Source organism: Xenopus laevis, chromosome 8L, assembly GCF_017654675.1.
Source record: "Xenopus laevis strain J_2021 chromosome 8L, Xenopus_laevis_v10.1, whole genome shotgun sequence".
Taxonomy (NCBI): Eukaryota; Metazoa; Chordata; class Amphibia; order Anura; family Pipidae; genus Xenopus; species Xenopus laevis.
The window spans coordinates 102,754,974-102,777,105 of record NC_054385.1 but is presented as its reverse complement, the minus strand read 5'-3'; the positions used below and the strand labels follow the sequence as shown (position 1 = coordinate 102,777,105).

The 22,132-nt window shown below is 38.8% G+C and overlaps 1 protein-coding gene across 1 annotated transcript in view; it reads right to left on the bottom strand.

Moving 5' to 3' along the window:
- fmn1.L (formin 1 L homeolog) overlaps nt 1-22,132 on the bottom strand; it is a 139,127-nt gene that overhangs the window by 107,084 nt on the left and 9,911 nt on the right. The window contains exon 2 of the mRNA XM_018231168.2: nt 7,486-9,349. Within this exon, the coding sequence (XP_018086657.1) occupies nt 7,486-9,232 (1,747 nt within the window). The 5' untranslated portion in view covers nt 9,233-9,349. The remainder of the gene's footprint in view (nt 1-7,485; nt 9,350-22,132) is intronic.

Sequence of the window (22,132 nt, the reverse complement as noted above, 5' to 3'; positions counted from 1 at the left end):
ATAAGTTTATAAATTAGCTGTGCCTCAGCTAACACTGTCTCGTGGCTACAGTTCTGCAAAGCATTTCTACTGCGGTAAAACTCCCTGTCTGTCCACAGCCAAATGCATGACTTTTACAAAGGGTAGACATTGTGAAGACAAGGCACAATAATCTTTGCTGGTATTAAAGGAATTGTTCAGTGTAGAAATAAAAACTGGGTAAATAGGCTGTGCAAAATAAAGTGTCTCTAATATAGTTAGTTAGCCAAAAATGTAATGTATAAAGGCTGGAGTGACTGGATGTGTTCATATAATAGCCAGAACACTACTTCCTCATTTTCAGGTCTCTTGGTTTACACTGACAGGTTACCCTGGTTACCAAGCAGTAACCAATCAGAGACTTGAGGGGAGGCCACATGGGTCATATCTGTTGCTTTTGAATCTGAGCTGAATGCTGAGGATCAATTGCAAACTCACTGAACAGATATGTACAATATGACCCCCCTTCAAGTCACTGACTAACTCAGAGTTATAGAGCTGAAAAGCAGGAAGTAGTGTTCTGGCTATTATGTTACACACCCAGTCACTCAAGCCTTTATACATTACATTTTTGCCTAACTAACTATATTAGAAACATTTTTTACTTTGCACAGAATATCTATTTATCCAGTTTTTATTTTTACACTGAACTGTTCCTTTAATAGATATAAAAATCCAAAGAACAATTACCAGAGTAGAAGGGAAACAAAGTGCTAGCATGTGTCAATAATAACTGCAGCTTACATTACTATGGCTTAACAACCTTCGTTCTAATCATGACTCTTTGCATCACGTGAAAAACTCAATCTAATATAGGATACATACTGTATATACTCGAGTATAAGCCGAGTTTTTTAGCCCCCAAAATGTGCTGAAAAAGTCTACCTCGGGTTATACTCGTGTCAGTATAAACTTGCTTAGCTGATTGACGTGACTACGGAGCAGCAAACCTTCTGACGTGGCGTGCCTCTTCCCTGAAGTGGATGGCTGCACTTCTGACCAGCCTGCACCTGTAGCTAGTGCGCTCTTCTGCGCACTGCAGCACCTCTGTCGCATTTTTTTCCCTAGGCCTATACTCTAGTCAATAAGTTTTCTCCGTTTTCGTAGGTAAAATTAGGTACCTCGGCTTATACTGATATCGGCTTTTACTCGAGTATATGTCTTTCTGAAGTCCTCACTTTATGACATAAATGCATTTGGCAGAATCTATCCAAAAGCCAAAGTGAAATATATTTAATTTATGTAAATTAATGGTCAGAGCTGTCCATATTTATCTCGGGAATTGAGTCATCTGCAGCTTGTCGCTGCTAAATTTTATGAACCAAAAGTGACTCCACTGGAGGTGCGCATATTGCTCTGCTGACGTCACTGCTTCTGTGCATATATTTCCTTGGTGATAGAGTAGAGTAGAAAAGGGATGAGGTATAGTGTGGGAGACCAAGGGTGTAATAATTCGGATAACTGCCGCTGTAGCTGAACGGAAATTTATTCCCCATTGGTAATACTTGCTGTGAAAGAAAGACTGCTGCATGCTTTCACTAACTTTAATTAATACACAAACTAGTCAGACCACTGGTTTCAGACCTAATCACGCATGATAGTAATTTATCATTAACAGACTGGTCTGTGTAACATAATCCTGAAAACATTTCCTCTTAGGCCAATGGCACACCATTTCACAATACAATCTACACTATAATCAAACATGTTGATAACACCCCTCTTTAGAATCCTTGCCAACCACCAAAAATTGCCTTGATGGTCACCTTCTGCAGCTGCAATAGGTGGGAAGTTTAGAGCAAATAACTGTAAACAATCACCCATCTGCAAGGACCCCATACCCAAGAAGACATCTGAAAAATCACATCACCCTATATACTATGGCCCCTGCCTACTCTCTCTTAAAGGAGAAGGAAACCCTTTAGGCGCAAAACCCCTCCCCCCTCCCCCCGTAGGCAACCCTCCCTCCTCCCCCCCGGGCAAATGCCCCTAAATTGTTAGTCACCCCTCCATGCAGGTCCTCTCTTGCCGAGTTCACGGGCGCCATCTTCGTCCGATCGCTCTTCTTCCTGTATTTGGCAGCACATGCGCAGTAGAAGGCATTTGCCGGTTGGATGTACTGCGCATGCGCCGAAAGTCACGAAGTTTCCGAAAAAAGAAAATTGGGAACTTCGTGAAATCCGGGCGCATGCGCAGTAGATCCAACTGGCAAATGCCTCCTACTGCGCATGCGCCGCTAAACGCCGGTCAGTACAGGAAGAAGAGTGCTCGGACGAAGATGGCGCCAGAGAACTCGGCAAGAGAGGACCTGCATGGAGGGGGGGAGGTAGGCCGGGGGGCCTACGGGGGGAGGGGTTTTCCGCCGAAAGGGTTTCCATCTCCTTTAAGGCTTTCAAGTAGCAGTGAGAACTTATTGGTTATTGTTGGAATGATCCCTGTTGGGGGCTTAATGTTCCCTGTTGCTGGTTGTATGAAACAATATGTTCACTTCCTTCTAAGTCCTTCCTGGGCTACTCTTCGAACACAGCTTCTGGCATAACTCCCTGAATCTTTTCTCACCCTTACTTCTTCCATTTCTTTATCTACCCTGCCCCTTTCTCACTTAGTCATGGCTCCTTCCCTCAATCACAGACACATGACTTTAAAACAAAACGATAATTCACAGAAAAGATGTTAGTGGTTTTAGACAGCTGATTCTGCTCAAAAGTTTGCTTTAAAAATGTCAGTGCCCCTGACTATACAATACCTGCAAAATCCATAATCATAGGGCAAGGCCAGACGTAGCGTTTTTACGTTGTGTTTTTAAAAAAGCTCAGTCGGGGCGTAAATACGCATAAACTGCACTATCACTGAAACTAATAGAAAACACATTATGGCAATTCTCACAGGGCGATTGCAAGCAGAAATCCGCCACGGGACGCCAGTATTGGCTTTTTTCAGCAGAAATGGCAATATGTCAAGAAACTACCAAATCAATAGACTCTATGGGGCAAATTCACTAAAGAGTGAAGTGACTAACGCTGGCGTAAATTCGCCAGCGCAGGAGATAGACTCTAGCGCTACTTCGCACTCTAACGCCAGTTGAATTTCGGAGCAATTTCGGAGGCAAGTAAATTTGCCCCTATGGGATTTGCATGTTTGAAACCACACTTTACGTAAATACACAGCATATTTTAAACATGGTGTCCAAATTCTCACGAGATAAAAGATGTTTTTATAGCGTATTAGGCCAGTGACGTAATTACATTGCATATTGACGATCATTCCTGCTCCATTTTGCATGTAAATAGCTTTTCTATTACTAGCCAGAGGAATTATGGAGAACAATGAGTTGTGCTGAAAAACGCATGTTGATGGTCGCGTGTGGTTTCAGTGGCCACGTCTGGCCTTGCGCATAGGGTCACTGATGCTATGACTTCAAAGAGATCTTTCAATGTATATCACAGCATCTTATCACCCATATAGTTTTTGTTATAAAGATAAAATATCATACATAAGACCAGAAATCTCTTTTGAGCTGTTACTTATTATGAACAGAATTATAAAATGATATGGCATGTAGAGACCGCCCAGAATGTTATGTTTATAGCAGATTATATGTGCTTTCTTTACATAAACATCTGAAACAGTAACTTACACCAATTAATCATATAATTTTGGAAACATTCTAAAATATTCAACATGGGTAAATGTCTTTAAATTTACTGCAAATACTTTTTAAAGATAGGGTTTTTTTTTTTACTAAGCTTCTAAAAATCAACATTATTATGTGTGGAATTACCCAAGTATGTGGCATGTACCAACATATAAACAGTGCCCTACAAGGGAGGGTGTAGTTGAGCAGGAAATAGTGCATATACTAAGCAGGTTGTTCTCCTGGCAAATCTACGCCTGGCGAAGTGTTGCGATGTCAGCGAAGCCGTCGCTGGAGCAATTTCGGAGGCAAGTAAATTTGCCCCTATGGGATTTGCATGTTTGAAACCACACTTTAAGTAAATACACAGCATATTTTAAATATGGTGTCCAAATTCCCCACACATAATAATGTTGATTTTCAGAAGCTTAGTAAAAAAAAACCCCTATCTTTAAAATGCAGGAAATAGTGCACATACTAAGCAGGTTAAAGGAATGGAGCAAATAAACTATGAGGAAAGACTAATAAAGTTGGGGAGGAGAGGGCAAAGGGCAACATACCAGACCTTGAGGAACAGAGATTTCACCTGAAGCAGCTCATATGGTTCTTCAATATTAGGGTGGGTTGGCTGCTGAATGCATAAGAGGGGTTTGGATCAGTATATAATATTGAAGGAAAGATATGCTTTTGTTCCTTCCTGCTCTGGTTGTTACCTGGGACAGGGGACCAAGCAAAAGTGCTTTGCTACCTTTAAATATTCTATAATCTGTGCTGGATGGTCAGTTCTAGCTCCGCAAATATTAAAGTGGGTAAGAACAGAAAACCGAATACACATACATATTTTCACTGCAGTAAAACATGCCTAAACACAGTTATACAAAAGTCTAAGTACATTTCTCATTTTTATAAATTAAATGGATTGTGAAATGCAACGATCCACCGTGTATGTATTTGCTTAAAATTTTGGGGTGGGGTCAGTGTCGGACTGGCCGAGCGGGACACCGGGGAAAAAAAACGTGAGACCGACCCCCTTTCTCCTACTTCACAGTAGGGGCGGGGAGGCTGGAGGGGGGCCCTGGACATCGGTCCCGGTGGGCCCTGGGCCCCCCCAGTCCGACCCTGGGTGGGGTACTGGTACAATTACTCTTGTGATGCAGAGCAAAGTGTCCCATGCTACCTATTTTTCTCTGTAAATCAAAACTGCCTTACATCTATATTTGTGTACACATCACTGATGTACAAAGATAATGTAATATTTTTTATTTAGATTCTGCTTTACATGGCAGCCTAGTGAGCATGGAACCCCACCTTCACAAAATTCGCTATAATACAGGTATGGCTAAATTATGCAGCAAGCTTAGGACCTGGGGTTTTCTGGATAAGGGTTCTTTCTATACTCTCTATACTATGTCTGCTAAAAATGATTAAAATATTAAATAAATCCAACAGTATTGTTTTGCAACCAATATGGATTCATGCAGCTTAGTTACCATCAAATACAAGCTAGTGTTTTATTATTACAGAAAAAAATATTTAGACTTGCTTAAAATGAACTCTACGGGAGATGGCCTTTCCATAATTTAGAGCTTTCTGGATAACAGGTTTCTGGTTAAGAAATCCCATATCTGTATTTTTATAAATAACAGAGGTTAAAATATTGTACATAACTTCATTTGTATCCCAGCTTTCGAAATGCAAAACAAAGAATACAAATAAAAAAAACCCTGTTGTGCATCACTGTGACCTCTGTGCGCTCCATTCCTTGATCCAATTAATATCAGTTGGTTGCCCTTGACTGATTGGCTTTGAACTATGCGTCACATGATTTAAAAGAAAAATAACCAAAGTTTTCATGCAAGAAAAGCATACTGAGGGATTTCCCACCAATTACTTGACATAGAACATCATTTATTTAACTTTTATTCTTCCTGGACAGAACAAAAGTGTACATGGTCAAAAATGAAGTTAACTTAGGGTACTGTGGGTTAATGTCCCTTTTATTCACTTACAAAATTTTAAACACAAGTAAAATTACTGCCTTTTTCAGATCATTTGAATGGCACAACCATGCTTCCTTCTGGCTTGGCAAATCAATGAATCACACAAACAAGTTAATGCACGAAATTGGAAAAAATCTTTCCGACACACCCAAAATATCGTGAAATAATTTGCCTGTGTATTTGCATTAGGCTCCACGTAAAAGTGAACTAACTTGATTTCATTAACAGGAAATCATGTTTGCAAATGCAATTAAGTGATATCTGTTTATACATTCTTCCTGTTGTGTTGCTGGTATCAAAGGAAAGATTTATCTCATATAAATCTTTATGTAACAAATTAATCTTGTGAGTCAGTGATCCACTATGAAATATTCATTTTAGAAAATGGGAAATGTCCATGTTCTAGATACAGAGAAATAAAAAAATATTTGCATTGTTTATTGCTGTGATTATGAAGTCTGCAAGACAGTTCTGCCTTGCCAGGCATTCTGCACTTATAGCCACTTCAAATGTCTGGATATATCCCCCTACAAGTTTTCACACATCACATCTTCAGTGTCTTAACCCTTGACTGTATTCTCTTTAATGCGCTATAACAGTCATTTAAGGCTGTTGTATGACTCCTTATGTACAGCAACCCCATTCATATTAAATATAGCCTTAAAGGGCATGTAATTTAATCACCGAAGAACCTCGTTGAAATCTCTAAATACCTGCAACTCTGGTTGTTCAAAGGTTAATAGTAAAGCTGTAGCATCCCCTTAATCACTTAGGATTTCTTCTCCTCCTCTAACCCACTGGAATTTCCTTTGGCTGTTGGCTACTGAGCATGCTCAGTTCTTCTCAACTAAGATTAATAAACACACCTCCAGTCTAGCAGCCAATGAAGAGATGGCATTGCTGGTTCCCATAAAAACTCTGCTCTAGCTGTCTGCTCCTATTTTTAAATCCAAACCCCTCTCCTGAGCAAGAGTAACCATTACAGTGCTCAGTCAAAGCAGGACTGGTCATCATTGTAAATATTGCCTGTGTTAGCCTGCATTCTTCAATTGCGTGAACTTTACATCTCATAGGTGCGGTTCACAGATCTAAATGCACTGATGATGTGTCAGAGGGAAAATGGCCCTCGGATGAAAGCTGCTATTTGTTTTAGGAAAATGTAATGACGCTGGCAAATGGAGGTGGTATATGTAGTACAAATAATGCCATTTGGGTGGGGGAGATATGCCCAACTTATATACATGGTGTGAAAATGTAGGCTTTATATGCCCTTTAAGCATCTCTCCAAAGCTTCCTCCCTTTCCTCTTACTAGTGTAAGGAACGCAAAGGCATGAGGTTAATTATAACAAAATTAGAATTAAGGACAGGATGCTACATAGACCCAGTCCTTTATCTACTATCTTCCCCCATAAACGTGATTTTTATTAGAAAAAGAAGCGCTTTTTAAAATACTGGGTAGACAGGGAAACTGCCCTTCCTAGAGCGGACAGAAAATATCTAGTTCAGTTTGGTAAAGCCATATAGTTATCTAATGTCTTCTTGTTCATAGCCCCTGAAATCCAAGAAGAACTTATAATTATAAAAGCCCCGTGAGTGATGTTATTATGTGTAGCTGTGCTGCTAGAGTATAAAACATGTGTTTACTGTATTACTTCAATTTTTAGTTAATTTTATCTGCTAGTTAGACCGCCAATTCCATAATACACCATTATCTTACAAAAAAATCACATGTATTAATGGCTAACATTTTCATGCTATGTACGCCAAGAAATATGGTTACAAATGAGTTGTTTAAGTGGGAAATTGCAGATTGCAAAGAAAATTTTACTAACCTGGAGGAGGCAGATTAGGCTGTAATGTGGTATTTTTTCCTTTAGCGTTTTGCCACAGGTCATCAACAACATCGTTATCAGGGCTCAGGTTAAAAGTGAAGGATTCTTTAAATTCATGGAGTGATGATGGCTCCTTATATATATCAGGTATGGCAGACCAGTGTTCTCTACCGCACAACTTTAAATCTTCCTCTGGATGTTGGCTTTGCAAAGGGAAAATCCTGTGATGGGACTGAGGGCTGGACAGGTGAGAAGATACAGGGGAAGAAACAGGGGAATTCCTTTTGCACAAAGTACATGGTGGTTGAACACTGCTGGCCATATCAAAGGTTGGTGTTTTTACTGCAGTAGGCTTGTCTTGTAACTTAATATCAGTGCTATGAGACACAGTTAGATGGTTTAATGATTCTTGTGATTTACTTTGTTTCTCTGGCAGCTTAAGGCCATAGCTGCACTTTTCTCCTCTTTTGTCCATCTGTCCCAGCCAATACTCTGTTTCTTCCATGTTGTCACTTTGCACAACCCTGAGAAGACTTTTGTTAACATATCCAGAAGGTAGTGGCTCAATATTATTGTGTGTCTCTAGTCTACCATGCCTGTCATTATCAAGGCCCCCATATAGCTGCTTTTCTCTATGCCACTCTAAAGATTTATTCACCGTTGGTACATCAATCTGTGATACAAACTCCTTTGATTCATCAGAGAGGGCAGTGATATTTCCACACCTCCTTTCCTCAACTTCTGGATAGTTATAGGTATGAATCACTTTGTGCACACAAGTGCTAATGTCCTGCAATTTAGCTGTAACTGTCTTTATATTTGTCCCACTGGATGCCTGCTCATTGCTCTCGTGCTCAATGCTATGCTTGTCAAATATATAACCTTCCAGTGGTTGCTCTGGCATAATGTCGATTGCACCTTGAAGTTCTCTCAAAAGACTGTCACTGTGAGGCAGCAGAGAAAAATCAGCAAACACATCATTATCATATACAGACAGTAAGCTTCCCATTGCAGACTCACAACCCAGCATCCCTGAGCTTTCACTCAGCTTACCCTGTGTATTTTTCACCGTGGGCCCTGGTAAATAGCTATCCTTGTTCTCCACAGACTGCAGTTTTGGGCGTGACAATGAATCCGTGGAGCCCGTCAGGGAAACCTTTGCTGAGGATGTTTTGTCTCTGACCTGTGCTGCCGAAGCTTCTGTGGTACTTTTCCATTTCATCTTCTTGTTTACAAAATCTTCTATACTTTCTTTCCTCCGACTAAGCCTTCTATTTTTCTTTACCTTTGCTGAAGGCACCTTCTTCTCCATTGAAACCGAAAATGACTCATGGAAATCGACATGGCCGTGTGCCTCGTCTTCTGGAAATTTATAACCATCTGGAAGATCCTGAAGCTTGCCATCCTGGTTTCCCATTATAGATCCTGGATTATGGGAGACTTCTAGGAGCTGAACTAAAAGTCTGTCCTTAGCAGCTGTGAGTTTGTAGAGCTCTGTCAGAATGTTTTGGGTTGTGGCTTCCTTCAGGGCCTCTGTAAATGTTTCATAAGGTGGATCTTTATGCACTGCAGTCTCTCTCTCCTCCCTGATTCGATAACAGTTATCAAAACATGTTCTGGCTTTGTCTCGAGTTACACAGCGTTTGTATGTGAATCCCCTGACATTACCTCTGGGAAGGAAGAAGCTGACGTAGCAAAGCTCCATAATGGGTTTGTGCAATTGGAGGATGGAGTGTTTGCCTTCCATTATACGCCTCTAATTATTCCAGGATTTAAATAATATGGTCAATGTTCCTGGGCTTCATGACACAGCATGTGATAATCAGTCTGACGATCATCTGACTGAGATGCACAATAACTCTGCCTGTATCAGGGGGTATAAAAAGAATTCAACTTACAATGTATTCTTTAATAAGATACATATAGATACCATTCATAAAGTTTTTTAAAAGATACCAGAAACATGCTTTATAGTCTCAGTGACGCTCGAAGGCTTCTTACAATTAGCTGAGTCTTTTAACCTTATAATGGCTGAACTCGGGTATGGTTTTAGATAGATAATTATTAACATTATTTCTATTTGTAAAGCACGAGCCTATTCTACAACAGGAGAAGTAGACACACATTTGTCTCACTGTTTGTCCATTTCAATTGTTCTTCAATGGTACATTGCAGTGATTACCATTATCATGTTATTTCTCTTGAATAAATAAAAGCTTCTTGCTGCACAGGAAGGGTTATTTTTCTCAAGAGCAAAAATTACTGATCTTTGATCAATGTGCAGACTCCCTCTGTGACCAAAAAGAATAATTTCTGTATGACGAAGAAAAATGTAATTAGAAGTTACTTTCAGAATGATATACTGTACATTAATTACATATTTCAGTTCTCTAGTTCAGACTCTTGAAACTATGTAACTGAATTTCATTCTCCTTCAGGTTGGTTAATGACATTTGCCACATTGTTTCAGAAGTCAGAGACAGTCCATGCAGAGAATATAAAGACCTGGACGGATGCTTTCAACAGCAATACAAATAAACCAATGGCAATTATAGTATAGTTATAGTATACTGGAAATACATTTTATTTCATTATGCAAAACAAAAATTAAAAATAAATAACTTTTTTGCTGGGGGACCCCTTTTTATCTTAGTTTGGTTAATCAATTGATACTATCTTAATTGGACAAAATACCAAAGAATGGAAGAGTTCCAAAACTGAATGTGTTCAAACAGCAGTAAATTCAAATGTTTTAGTGAACTGTTAAAGCAAATATTGCCACACAATCAAAATCCAATTTAAATGATTAAACAAAGCTATATTTATAGCAAATGGTGCCAACGGCAACATCCCTTGTATTTATAAACTGAATATCCGTAAAACCATAAAAAATGATCCGGAGCCTACCATCCTGTTGCTTTGTTTCTGCTTGTTGTTCTGTATGTTCCTCCATTTATTGTACAGAACAGTTAAAAACACTGTCACTTTGTATATAAGCAATAACAATTATGCCAAAAAAGGTAGAGAGATTCTGTTTGAATTGTTCATTCTTGTAAGGCTTTTTAGAGAAACCTCCTTATTGTGCAATATGTCCAGTGCTACCCCTAATCAATAGATTAGATCTAACAATAATAACGATAATAGTAATAAAGCTCACAGTAATAGGATGTTGCTTACATGCTCGCCATAGCTCCATAGCTGTAAGAGTAGGCACCTAAAAACAGGCATGGGGTCCATAATCCAGAAACCTTTTAGCCAGATAGCTCCGAATTACGGGAAGGCCATCCCCCATAGACAGCATTTTATTCAAATAATCCAAATTTTTAAAAAGTATTTCCTTTTTCTTTATAATAATAAAATAGTTATTTGAACTTGATCTAAACTTAGATATAATTCATCCTTATTGGATATTGGATTAAATAATTTTCTGGTAGACGTAAAGTATGAAAATGCAAATTAAGGATTTATTTAGGTCCCAAGCATTCTGGATAACAGATCTCATACTTGTACTATGGTTAAACGGCAGAAGTGCAAGTATTAGAGCTGTCCTCAGAGTTGCTGTGATAAGTCAAAATCAGAGGCTTAGATTTTTCCAGACACCAATTTCTCCTGCATGCATTGAACATGCCAAATTGTTCATTTGCCATTGACGATGAATTGCCTTCTGCGGGAGAAATTAGCCAAAGAATATAAACGGCGTCTGCTCTGATGTTCAACGTTAATATTTCTATTAGAGCACATAAACCATGAACATACAAACAGATGAAGCCTCCTGACTCACCGCTGCTGCCATGCAGAGAATATGTATGAGGAAGAGGCTGGCAATAACATCCTTATGCTCTCCGGATAACAGTTGAATTAACATCAGGGCAGCTGTTGTTAGAGAAGGCAGTCTGAATTAATGCTGTCTGTCTAAGCTGGGTGGAGTGTTTGCAAGCACAGGGCAGTTTCGTGATGCGTCTGAACTGGCAGCAACACTGACAGTCTCTGCCTGCAACATGACCTACTGCTAATGCACTCAGACAAAGCAGGAGGGAGAAAGCAGCAAAGACAGATATTCAGAAAGAAATACAGAGCATGTATTGCTACCAGGCCCTACATTTTAGTCAAATAAACAGATAGAAAATCTGGTAGAACAGGAACGGGACCTTATCTATACTTCAGTCCCTGGACAGTTGATGGGAACATTAAAGACCATTCCCGCATCCTAATTAAATCAAAATACACAAATAATATGTACCTTGGTTTCCAATTGCATTACAGACTTCTGTTAAATGTCTAAATTTGACTAACAAACCGTGGACAGTGCATTGTGAAAGATTTCTGGTGCGTTGCCAAGACTGCAATAAAGGATACTTGCTGCAATAATAACGTACAAATCCTATAGAGATGACTATGTCCTTACACGCGCAACTTTTTTGTCGCAGCAAATTTTCCGGCAGCAAATTCTTGCAGCAGTTTCACGAAAAAATTTGCTGGTGACAAAATTCGGAAATTCGCCATGAATCCATGCCTGGTGAATACATTCGCCCATCACTAGACAGCAACAGCGACCAGATAAAACTGGGTTTTTATGAAAATATATACATACATAATTATGGAAATGTTTATCAAATAAACTAAACTAGATCACATTGATGGACTCTTAGATCTTGATAAATGCACCTTCATGGGCTGGCCTATAGACATGCTACCTTTTGGGCTCTTTCATTTCCTGGTCACCTTTTTCTCTTTTTGGGTACTACTTTAGATAGCGAAGACACATAAACGCAGTTGATCAGGTAGACTACTCATGTTAAGATGCTTTTGACTGCATATTACTAATAAGAACTATCACATTACGGTAGGAAATCTCTAAGTGATCTTGTGGGCTCCTTGGCTTCTAAAGCCATTGACACATATCTCAATATATAGCTTGAAAGACAGCACCCTCTGCTGGTTTCTGCATCATATGTTCATTGAACTTTTCACAATTATTCTGACTTTACATTCATTTATCTTGTGCTTGTCAGGCTTTGGACGTAGTGCAGCAAAACCATTAGTTAATTAGTGCAAAAAAAAAAAAAAGAAAGTATACAGGTAACCCTTTGTTGCAACAAAAATGCTCTGTGCAACTTGTTCTGCCCTGCTTTGCTCTAGTGTATTCTTTTCTCTACAACAGGGATACCCAACCTTTTTTTACCCATGAGCCACATTCAAATGTAAAAAGAGTCGGGGAGCAACACAAACATGAAAAAGTCCTTTGGGGTGCCAAATAAGGGCTGTGCTTGGCTATTTGGTAGTCCCTATATGGACTGGCAGCCTAACTTCAGCCTACAGGATTCTCTACTTGGCACTATACTTAGTTTTTATACAATTAAAATTTGCCTCCAAGCCTGGAATTCAAAAATAAGCAACTGCTTTGAGGACCCTGAGAGCAACAGCCAAGGGGTTGGTGAGCAACATGTTGTTCATGAGCTACTGGTTGGGGATCACTGCTCTACACTGTACTTCAACAATTCCTTCCTGTTCTAGTCTTTACTGATCATTGCCCACTGTGCTGTGCTCATGTCTGTCCACAAATTCATCTACTTCATCCTTATTCAGCCTGTTTTTTTTGAAGAGCACGAAAACTACAAATTGAGATTGGTGCCTCTCCCATTCCTGTGCCTCTCAGACAGGTCTGAGATGGCGAATTTTCCGATTCTGGCTTTTTCTTGCATCGGGGTATGATAAATCTTGAAAAATCTTAAAAACTTAGATTTTTTGAGTTTTTACCATTCAAATTTTAATAAATAACCCCCTTAATACTGAGGTCCACTTAATGCTGTGTCAATTCATCTTAGGGTATCAATGGCATTGTATGGCATGGGTGATCTTCATTTTAATTAGACTGTGTAGATCATTCTCTGCGTGCCCAGTGCTGTTTCTGTGTGCCATTCTCTGCTTGCCCAGTGCTGCTTGTGTGTGCCATTCTCTGCTTGGCCAGTGCTGCTTGTTTATACCATTCTCTGCTTGCCCAGTGCTGCTTCTGTGTGCCATTCTCTGCTTGACCAGTGCTGTTTGTGTATGCCATTCTTTGCTTGCCCAGTGCTGCTTGTGTGTGCCATTCTCTGCTTGTCCAGTGCTGCTTGTGTGTGCCATTCTCTGCTTGCCCAGTGCTGCTTGTGTGTGCCATTCTCTGCTTGCCCAGTGCTGCTTGTGTGTGCCATTCTCTGCTTGCCCAGTGCTGCTTGTTTGTGCCATTCTCTGCTTGCCCAGTGCTGCTTGGGTGTGCCATTCTCTGTTTGCCCAGTGCTGCTTGTGTGTGCCATTCTCTGCTTGCCCAGTGCTGCTTGTTTGTGCCATTCTCTGCTTGCTCAGTGCTGCTTGGGTGTGCCATTCTCTGCTTGCCCAGTGCTGCTTGGGCGTGCCATTCTCTGCTTGCCCAGTGCTGCTTGTGTATGCCATTCTCTGCTTGCCCAGTGCTGCTTGTGTGTGCCTTTCTCTGCTTGTATAATATTGAAGGGCGGCTATAAAATAATTTTTGTAATTTTATAAATACCCTTAATATTGTTGGGGATGGTAAGGTTTTAATTATATAAAACAATTTAGGCAGTGAGGTGACTTGAACTGCAGCTATACATTTCAGCCAAGAATTAGATCTCTTTGGCAGATGTTAAATACAATGCTACTTTGTGCCCAACAGTAATTTACTCTGCACCTTGTGCTGAATTTTCAATCTGCCGCAAGTTGCAGAAAGTAACAAAGCACGAGACACAAAAGCTGTGCAACTGTTTGATCAGTAAAGGGCACAATTTTGCACTTCAGCTTGTGTCCGGGGCTGTAATAAATGAGCCCATAGGTGTTTACGTTTATGGGGAGCACAAGTTTGACAAGATAAAATATGGCTGGTTGGAGTTTGTTTATATAGCACCACCAGGGTTGCAACCTTCCTTTCAAAAGTTTTCAAACAATTTCAGCTTCTCTTTTCCTCTTAAAAGAACAGTAACATCAAAAAATAAAAGAATTTTAAATTAATAAAAATATAATGCAGTGTTGCCATGCACTGGTAAAACTGGTGTCTTTGATTCAGAAACACTACTATTGTTTATATAAATAAGCAGCTGTGTAGTAATGTAGGCAGCAATTCAAAGTAGAAAAGGCTCCAGTTACACCGCAGATAGCAGATAAGTTCTGTAGAACATAATGGTGTTATCTGTTATCCACGATTTAAACTGTGCCATATAGTCTTGTTTCAATTTCTACCAATGCTACACAGCAGCTTGTTTATATGAACTATACTAGTGTTTCTGAAGCAAACAGATCAGTTTTACCAGTGCAGGGCAACATAATATTTTCATTAGTTTAAAATACTTGAATTTTTTGGTGTTACTGTTCCTTTAAAGAAGTAGTACTGAGGAAGCAGATCCTGCGCCTGCAGGGGGGCCCTGGAGGTATAGGGAGGCCCCATGAGGCCCTAATTAAAGAGCAATTTCAATAAATATTGGTAAAACAGGAAAACCTCTAGGGCCCTAAAATAATTTTGCTGTGGGGCCCAATAACATCTTGTTACACCACTGCCTAATGTTTAATGTTTAATGTAAACTGAAAGCAGGTACTCAGCAGCAATTTCAAAACAGGGCTTAACTTTATTTCTTATTAGATTGTATTAATAACATTGGGATCAACCATCATTTTTACCGGCCAGGCTGGGTGGCAACCCTAACTGTGAGTAGGTCCCTAAAGTCAGATAAACAACAACAGCTCAAAGCATGTGCTGTGAATCAGAAAGACTGGGGCATCTTCAGATTCACAAATCTTCACTGCTAAAGGGCTGTGGTTGCCTTGGGTTGGTACAAAATCTCAAAACATACTGCAGCATTTCTAGCCTACTTCTCAAAATATCATTTAACTACATGGTGCAAACTGCCTCTAGCTACTACAGCATCTTATCATAAGAATGTTATGTTGCTTAACCATAACTTATAATCATTTATAGTCCCCGCCTAATGTTTATTGCACAGACATCTACCATTTTAATTCAGGAACGAAATACTTTTAATTGTATAGCTGCAAAGAAAACAATTGTAGCAATAAACATTTGCTGGGCTTTGTCAACCTTCTCAAACGTTTGTTTTTATTAGGTACCAAAAAAAAAAAATCTTAAAACCGAGATTTTTTTTAAACACAGAATAAATGCTGCTGTTTTAGGAAGATAGGAAGAACAGATTCTTAGATTCTAGCTCTCAATAAACAAGTTTGTCATCTCGAAATACACAGTATTGGCTGATCCAAGTAGGAAAGTTGGAGAAGCTATAGCAGGGATCACCAACCTTTTGAACCTGTGAGCAACATTCAGAAGTAAAAAAGAAGTTGGGGAGCAACACAAGCATGAAAAATGTTCCAGGGGTGCCAAATATGCACTGTGATTGGCCATTTAGTAGCTCCTATGTGGATTGTCAACATACATTGAGGCTCCTACATGCAAACTGAAAACTGTATGAGTAACAGTATTAGCTCCACATCCTCCTATGAGTACATCAGTTGACCTCCATCTGTCACTTTGTCTGCAAAATCAGATAAGATTAACTTCTCACTCAGCAGTTATTCATCACCAGATAACAGATAAGGTTTTATATGAATTCACAAACCACGTGAGGCTCAAACGCCATCAACAACTGGGGTTATATCTATGAAATTCAGACATTCCTACACTGGAAAATGAGACTATTAAGAGTTGTTTTTTATTGTGAATTTCATTGTATTTTTGCCATATTTTTGTACATACTAAGGAGGTTTTACGTTGTTGTTAAGGTGCGGTGTGTTAAAAAATGCAGTACTGAGAACATTAGAATAATTAAAGATCTATTTATGTTTATAGATCTATTTATATATCTATAGATCTATTTATAAAAGTTTATACAGTTTATACAGTAGAGGCAGTATGAGTGTGGTATTCATTTTACAAAGGTTAGTACAGCGGTGTACTCAGTATGCATTCCACAAACCAATAAGCTTCACATATTCTTAGCACAGCAACCACATTTTTTGGGTATACCATGTGATTCAAAAATGGTGTGAGAATAGGGTTGCCACCTTTTCTGAAAAAAAATACCGGCCTTCCTAAATATTTATCTTTTTTCCCTATTAATAACATTGGGATCAACCATCATTTTTAAATATACCGGCCAGATGGCAACCCTATGTGAGATCAGGGCCATAAAATACAAAAAAACATTTGGGCAGATTCAATTCAGTGAGAAAAGGTTATCTCATGATTTATAACGTGAAAAGTCATGATGAGATTTAAATCAAGGAGAAAAAAGACTTTTCTCCAAATTCAGTTCCAGTTTTTTCCCATAGACTTCAACAGAGTTTTCACATGATAAACCTTGAGAAAAGTTTTTCTGAATTGAATTGCATCTCAAATTGAATCAAATTGACTTTTCACGTAATTTAATTTGGTCCATTGTCCGAATAGTTTTTTTTTTTTAAATAGTTTTTAAATATGCCCCCGGCATATTTTATAGCATGAGTGATATTTATTTTAAGATGCAGATTGTGCAGATCATGTGGAAAGCATCTAGTGGGCATAGTCTCCAAAACAGATGTAGTCTCTAAATGTGGTTGTGGTCTACAGTTACTCGTACAGTAGGCATAGTGACAAAATACAGCTCAAGATGCTTTAGGTCCCTTTCCCAGCCCTGAGCATTTAGTCTTACAAACCAAAGCCTAATTGTAGGTCTCATTCTTTAGTTCATGATTGCTCTTTTTCCAGCACTGAGCATATATAATTTTAGTTTTAAAAAACTTTTTAAAAAGTGTTGTGATAACTGGTGCCAAAACCACAAGTTTTTTTTATTGTCCCTCACCTCAAAAAATAAAAAATGCGGGGAGCAAAAGGAGCTTAATATTACAAAGTGTCCTGGGACATTCCCTCGTGTTTTTTCAATGCACATTTGGGGGCCGATTCACTAAGGGTCGAATATCGAGGGTTAATTAACCCTCGATATTCAACTAGGAATTAAAATCCTTCAACTTCAATATTCGAAGTCGAAGGATTTAGCGCAGATAATTCGATCGAACGGTCGAAGGATAATTCCTTCGATCGAATGATAAAATCCTTCGAATCGAACGATTCGAAGGATTTTAATCCAACGATCGAAGGAATATCCTTCGATCAAAAAAAGTTAGCCAAGCCTATGGGGACCTTCCCCATAGGCTAACATTGACTTCGGTAGCTTTTAGATGGCGAACTAGGGGGTCGAAGTTTTTTTTAAAGAGACAGTACTTCGACTATCGAATGGTCGAATAGTCGAACGATTTTTACTTCGAATCCTTCGATTCAAAGTCGTAGTCGAAGGTCGAAGTAGCCCATTCGATGGTCGAAGTAGCCCAAAAAAAACTTCGAAATTCAAAGTTTTTTACCTTCGAATCCTTCACTCGAAGTTAGTGAATCGGCCCCTTAATGCCCACTCAAACTATTTAACAATATCATTTTGTTTTTAGTTAATAATAAAAGTAACTGTAAGGATTAGCTTATGATAAACTGACAGGAGCCAACGTCATACCTCCCAACTGTCCCGTTTTACGAGGGACAGTCCCTCTTTTGACAGCTCAATCCCTCATTTGTACTGGAAAGTCCCGTTTTTCTCTGCACTGAAAAGCCAGAAAAAGAAACAAAGTTTCTAACTTAATTGGCTTTTGGCAGAGAGCCCAGAACAGCCACAGCAGCTGATAAGATAATTTTGTAACAATTTCGAGATAAGCAAATAAGTAATTGTAACAATATAAGATAACAGGTCCCTTGGGAAAAGTTAGACTCACAGCTTAAAGGGCAATTCACCTTCATTAGCAAAACTGTAATAACTGAAAAAAAACAACAGGAATATGTTTAAACTTTCATAACCTGCCAAATTCTGTAAAATGAACATGGTAATTAGGGGGTGTGGCCACACAAATGGGCGTGATCAAAAATAATTTTGCCACGATACGCACGGCAACTTTTTTGTCCCTCTTTTTATTTCCAAAATGTTGGGAGGTATGGCTGACGTGCTGTGTAACTATTTGAGTTAATAGAAAAAAGTGCACACACCTCTGCAGACAAATAAAATGGGGGGTAGACAGTAACAAGTCATTGAAACAGGCCGAAGGTCAAAGGCGGGCCGAAGACTTGCAGAGTCAGGAAACAAGCCTACAGTAGTTCAAACCGGGGAGTCAGAGCCAGAGGGAACAAGGAACACTTGCAGAGTCAGGAAACAGGCCAAAGATAAACCAAGGAGTCAGAACCAAAGGGCACAGGGACATGAGCAAGATCAAGAATTACAGAAACAGGGTCACAGGATCAGGAACAGGACCAGGATAAGGATCAGGAACTGGAAACACAGTCACAGGATCAGGAACAAGATCTTCAGAAATTCAGGGCTTGGATTCGTCAGGAAGGCAATCCAGCAACTGGGAAACTGAGAAGTGAGTTTAAAGGGGTTGTTCACCTTTAATTGAAGTTTTAGTATTATGTAGAGAGGGAAATTCGGAGACAATTAGCATTTGGCTTTCATTTTTTATTGTTTGTGATTTTTGAGTTATTTAGCTTTCTATTCAGCCGCTCTCCACTTTGCCGTTTCACTTTGGTCGCTAGGGCCCAAATTACCCTAGCAACCATGCACTGATGTGAATAAAAGACTGGAATATAAATAGGAGAGGCCTGAAAAGAAAGACGAGAACTAAAAAGTAGCAATAACGATACATTTGTAGCATTTATTTATTTATTTTTAACTTTAGGGTTGAATTTTCCTTTAAAGGTGAACCACCCATTTAAATAGCTCACTAACAAGCTATTGCCCGCAGCTGGACACGGGGCATATGTCAGGGAACATTGCTATTGAGGCAGCATCACAGAAAGTACTTTGTGAGAGTCATGTCCACACCAAATGTGGCAGGAGGAACAGTGACAGAAATAAAACAGGTTCGAAACCAGGGAGTTCCTGACAGTACCAGTTCTAGTGTCTCAGTTCAAAACATAGGTTACATTTTAAAGTTTTATTCATGTTCCCAGGAGCAGCTCAGTAAGTTAGATTGATAACATGCTAAACTGTTATGGGGTTATTTAATAAAAATGACAATGTTTTCTGCAGTTATAACCACCTATAGCAACAAATGAGCTTATAGCATTTCCTGGTCACTTGTTTAAAACATCTTATTGTTAGGGGTTACTGGCCATATTAGACAAACAGAAATTGTACAGTATAATCAGAAATGTTACTCTACTGCATATGTGCACAGCCTAGGGCAGCTGCAAGGGATCCCTCGGACAAGTGAGAGCATAGCGGCTTAGTGCTTAAAATGATACAGGGGGTTTTCCAAATAACGAAAATGTAATTTGGATCTTTGTCTACTAGAAAATAATTTAAACATTAAATAAACCCAACAGGCTTATTTTGCCTCCATTAAGCATTAATAATATCTCGGTCAAGTATCAAATATCTTGGATCAAGATGATAGTTTGGATCAGGTACAAGATACTGTTTTATTTTTACAGAGAAAAAGAAAATCATTTATAAAAATTTGGATTATTTGGATGGGAATGAAGTCTATGGTAGACAGCCTTCCTTATTTTTTTCTATACTGCATACACAATATGTAAGAATAATTGTCACAACAAATAAGGTGATAGTCTGAATATGCAATCATATTGTTGCTGGGGACTAATGATTTCAAATTCACCATGGATTTAGTAGACCAAAATACAGTGTAGGATTTATATACAAAGGCTGGAACTGACATGTTCTTCTTCTCTGTTCCAAAACGTAGGATAGGTTGAGTTAGAGTGCCGGAATATGGGTGCCTCTAGCAGCTGGTCAATGCTATAGCTTGGACACCGGCATTTATTTCAACCAATATGTTTTTTATACTAAAAGCATCAGTACAGGTATTGGACCTGTTATCCACAATGCTCGGGACCTGGGCTTTTCTAGATAATGGATCTTTCTGTAATTTGGTTCTTCATACCTTAAGTCAATGTACTGTTTTAATACTACAGAGAAAAAGGAAATCATTTTAAAAAAAATTGGATTATTTGGATAAAATGGGAGACCGCCTTTCCATAATTCGGAGGTTTTTAGATAACGGTTTTCCGGATAACAGATCCTATAACTATACTACTTTTTACTGAGGAGGTACAACTTATATTGTCTTAAAGTTGTAGCAAGCACATCCAAAGCAATAACTCAGAACTCAGGAGTGTGTGCCCTCCATTACTATGGTCTTAATGTTTCAATTACTTCATTTTCCTCCTAGTCTTATATAATACATTATCCTAAATAATTATGCAAAGAAACTATAACAGGGAAGGAAGCTGCCTGGGGCTAGGGTAATTAAGCCCTAGCAATCAAATACCACTTGAATCCAAACCTATGAGCTGTTCAACAAAAATGTAAATATTTCAAAAGTCACATATAACAAAAAAAAAAAACAATCTGCAACTGTTCTTATCATACAGCTGTATATTTTTTTTTACAAAAAGTTAATTTTAAGTTGAACTAGGCCTTTATTTTAGGGGGTTATTTATCAAAGGTAGAATTTTAGCGTTTTGTAAAGCTTGAATGAACTCGAATGACCTCACAACTCGAATGGTTTCTAATTCAAGAAAAAACGCGAACAAACTAGAATCACTCGAATGTATCAAATTTTCAAGTAAAAACCTCTGAAACAGGGCTGGACTGAGAATTAAAATAAGCCCTGGCATTTCAAGTACACGGAGGCCCAATCAGCCCACACAGTGGCCCAAACAGCCCCTACCAGTCCACAAAATACTGACTTTCTATGGTACATTATAGCAGCCCCTCTGGCACTTGCCAGAACCCACAGATTGCCAGTCCGGGCCTGCTCTGAAAAAATCATGAAGGCTATTTAAAATCTTCAAATGGTTCATTCACTCCTACATGTACTCGACAGGTTTTAAATGGTGTATTTTAAGATTTGCAGGGTCAGGAGTATAATAAATTTAAAAAAATCGACAAATTCGATTTTCTTTTAACCAGAAAATGTGATTTTTGACCAAAAAAATAAACTCGAAAACTCAAATTTTTGTGGAAAACACCATTCGACCCTTAAAAATAACCCCCTTGGTTGCAGCGCGTTTCAGTGCATTTCTCTGCTGGGACAGAGAAAACAAGTAATATTTTACAAGCTTTCCTACAGCCTCCAAATATTGGCCATAATTCCGTGTTGCTAAAATGGGAAAGCAAATTAATTTACTCAGCAAATGATCTGAGACAGAAGATGAGTCACAGTAATACATAAACAGTAGCAACACTTCAATTGAAAAAGACATCAAAATACAATTAGATCTCTTTGTTCCCAATGATGCCCTCCATGTTATTTCAGTGAATGCAGTCTGTACACACAATTTACCAACCCAGATCTCAAAGATAGACGCAGGATTAGGGTAAATTAATTCTGACACAGTTTTATTACAGTTGTAGAAAGTACTATATGTTGTCTAAAGAAAACGCAATTTATTAGTCAAACTGGGCCTACTTCTTTCTTATTGTATTGTTTTATATCTCTTCCAAGCAGCAGAAAGGTAGGCTAAATTGTTAATCATTGGCTGCCAATTTCACTGATTTTACCCTAAAATAGAAATCCTGTTTGCACAGCTCTAGGTATTATAGTTAAGTGTGCTGGC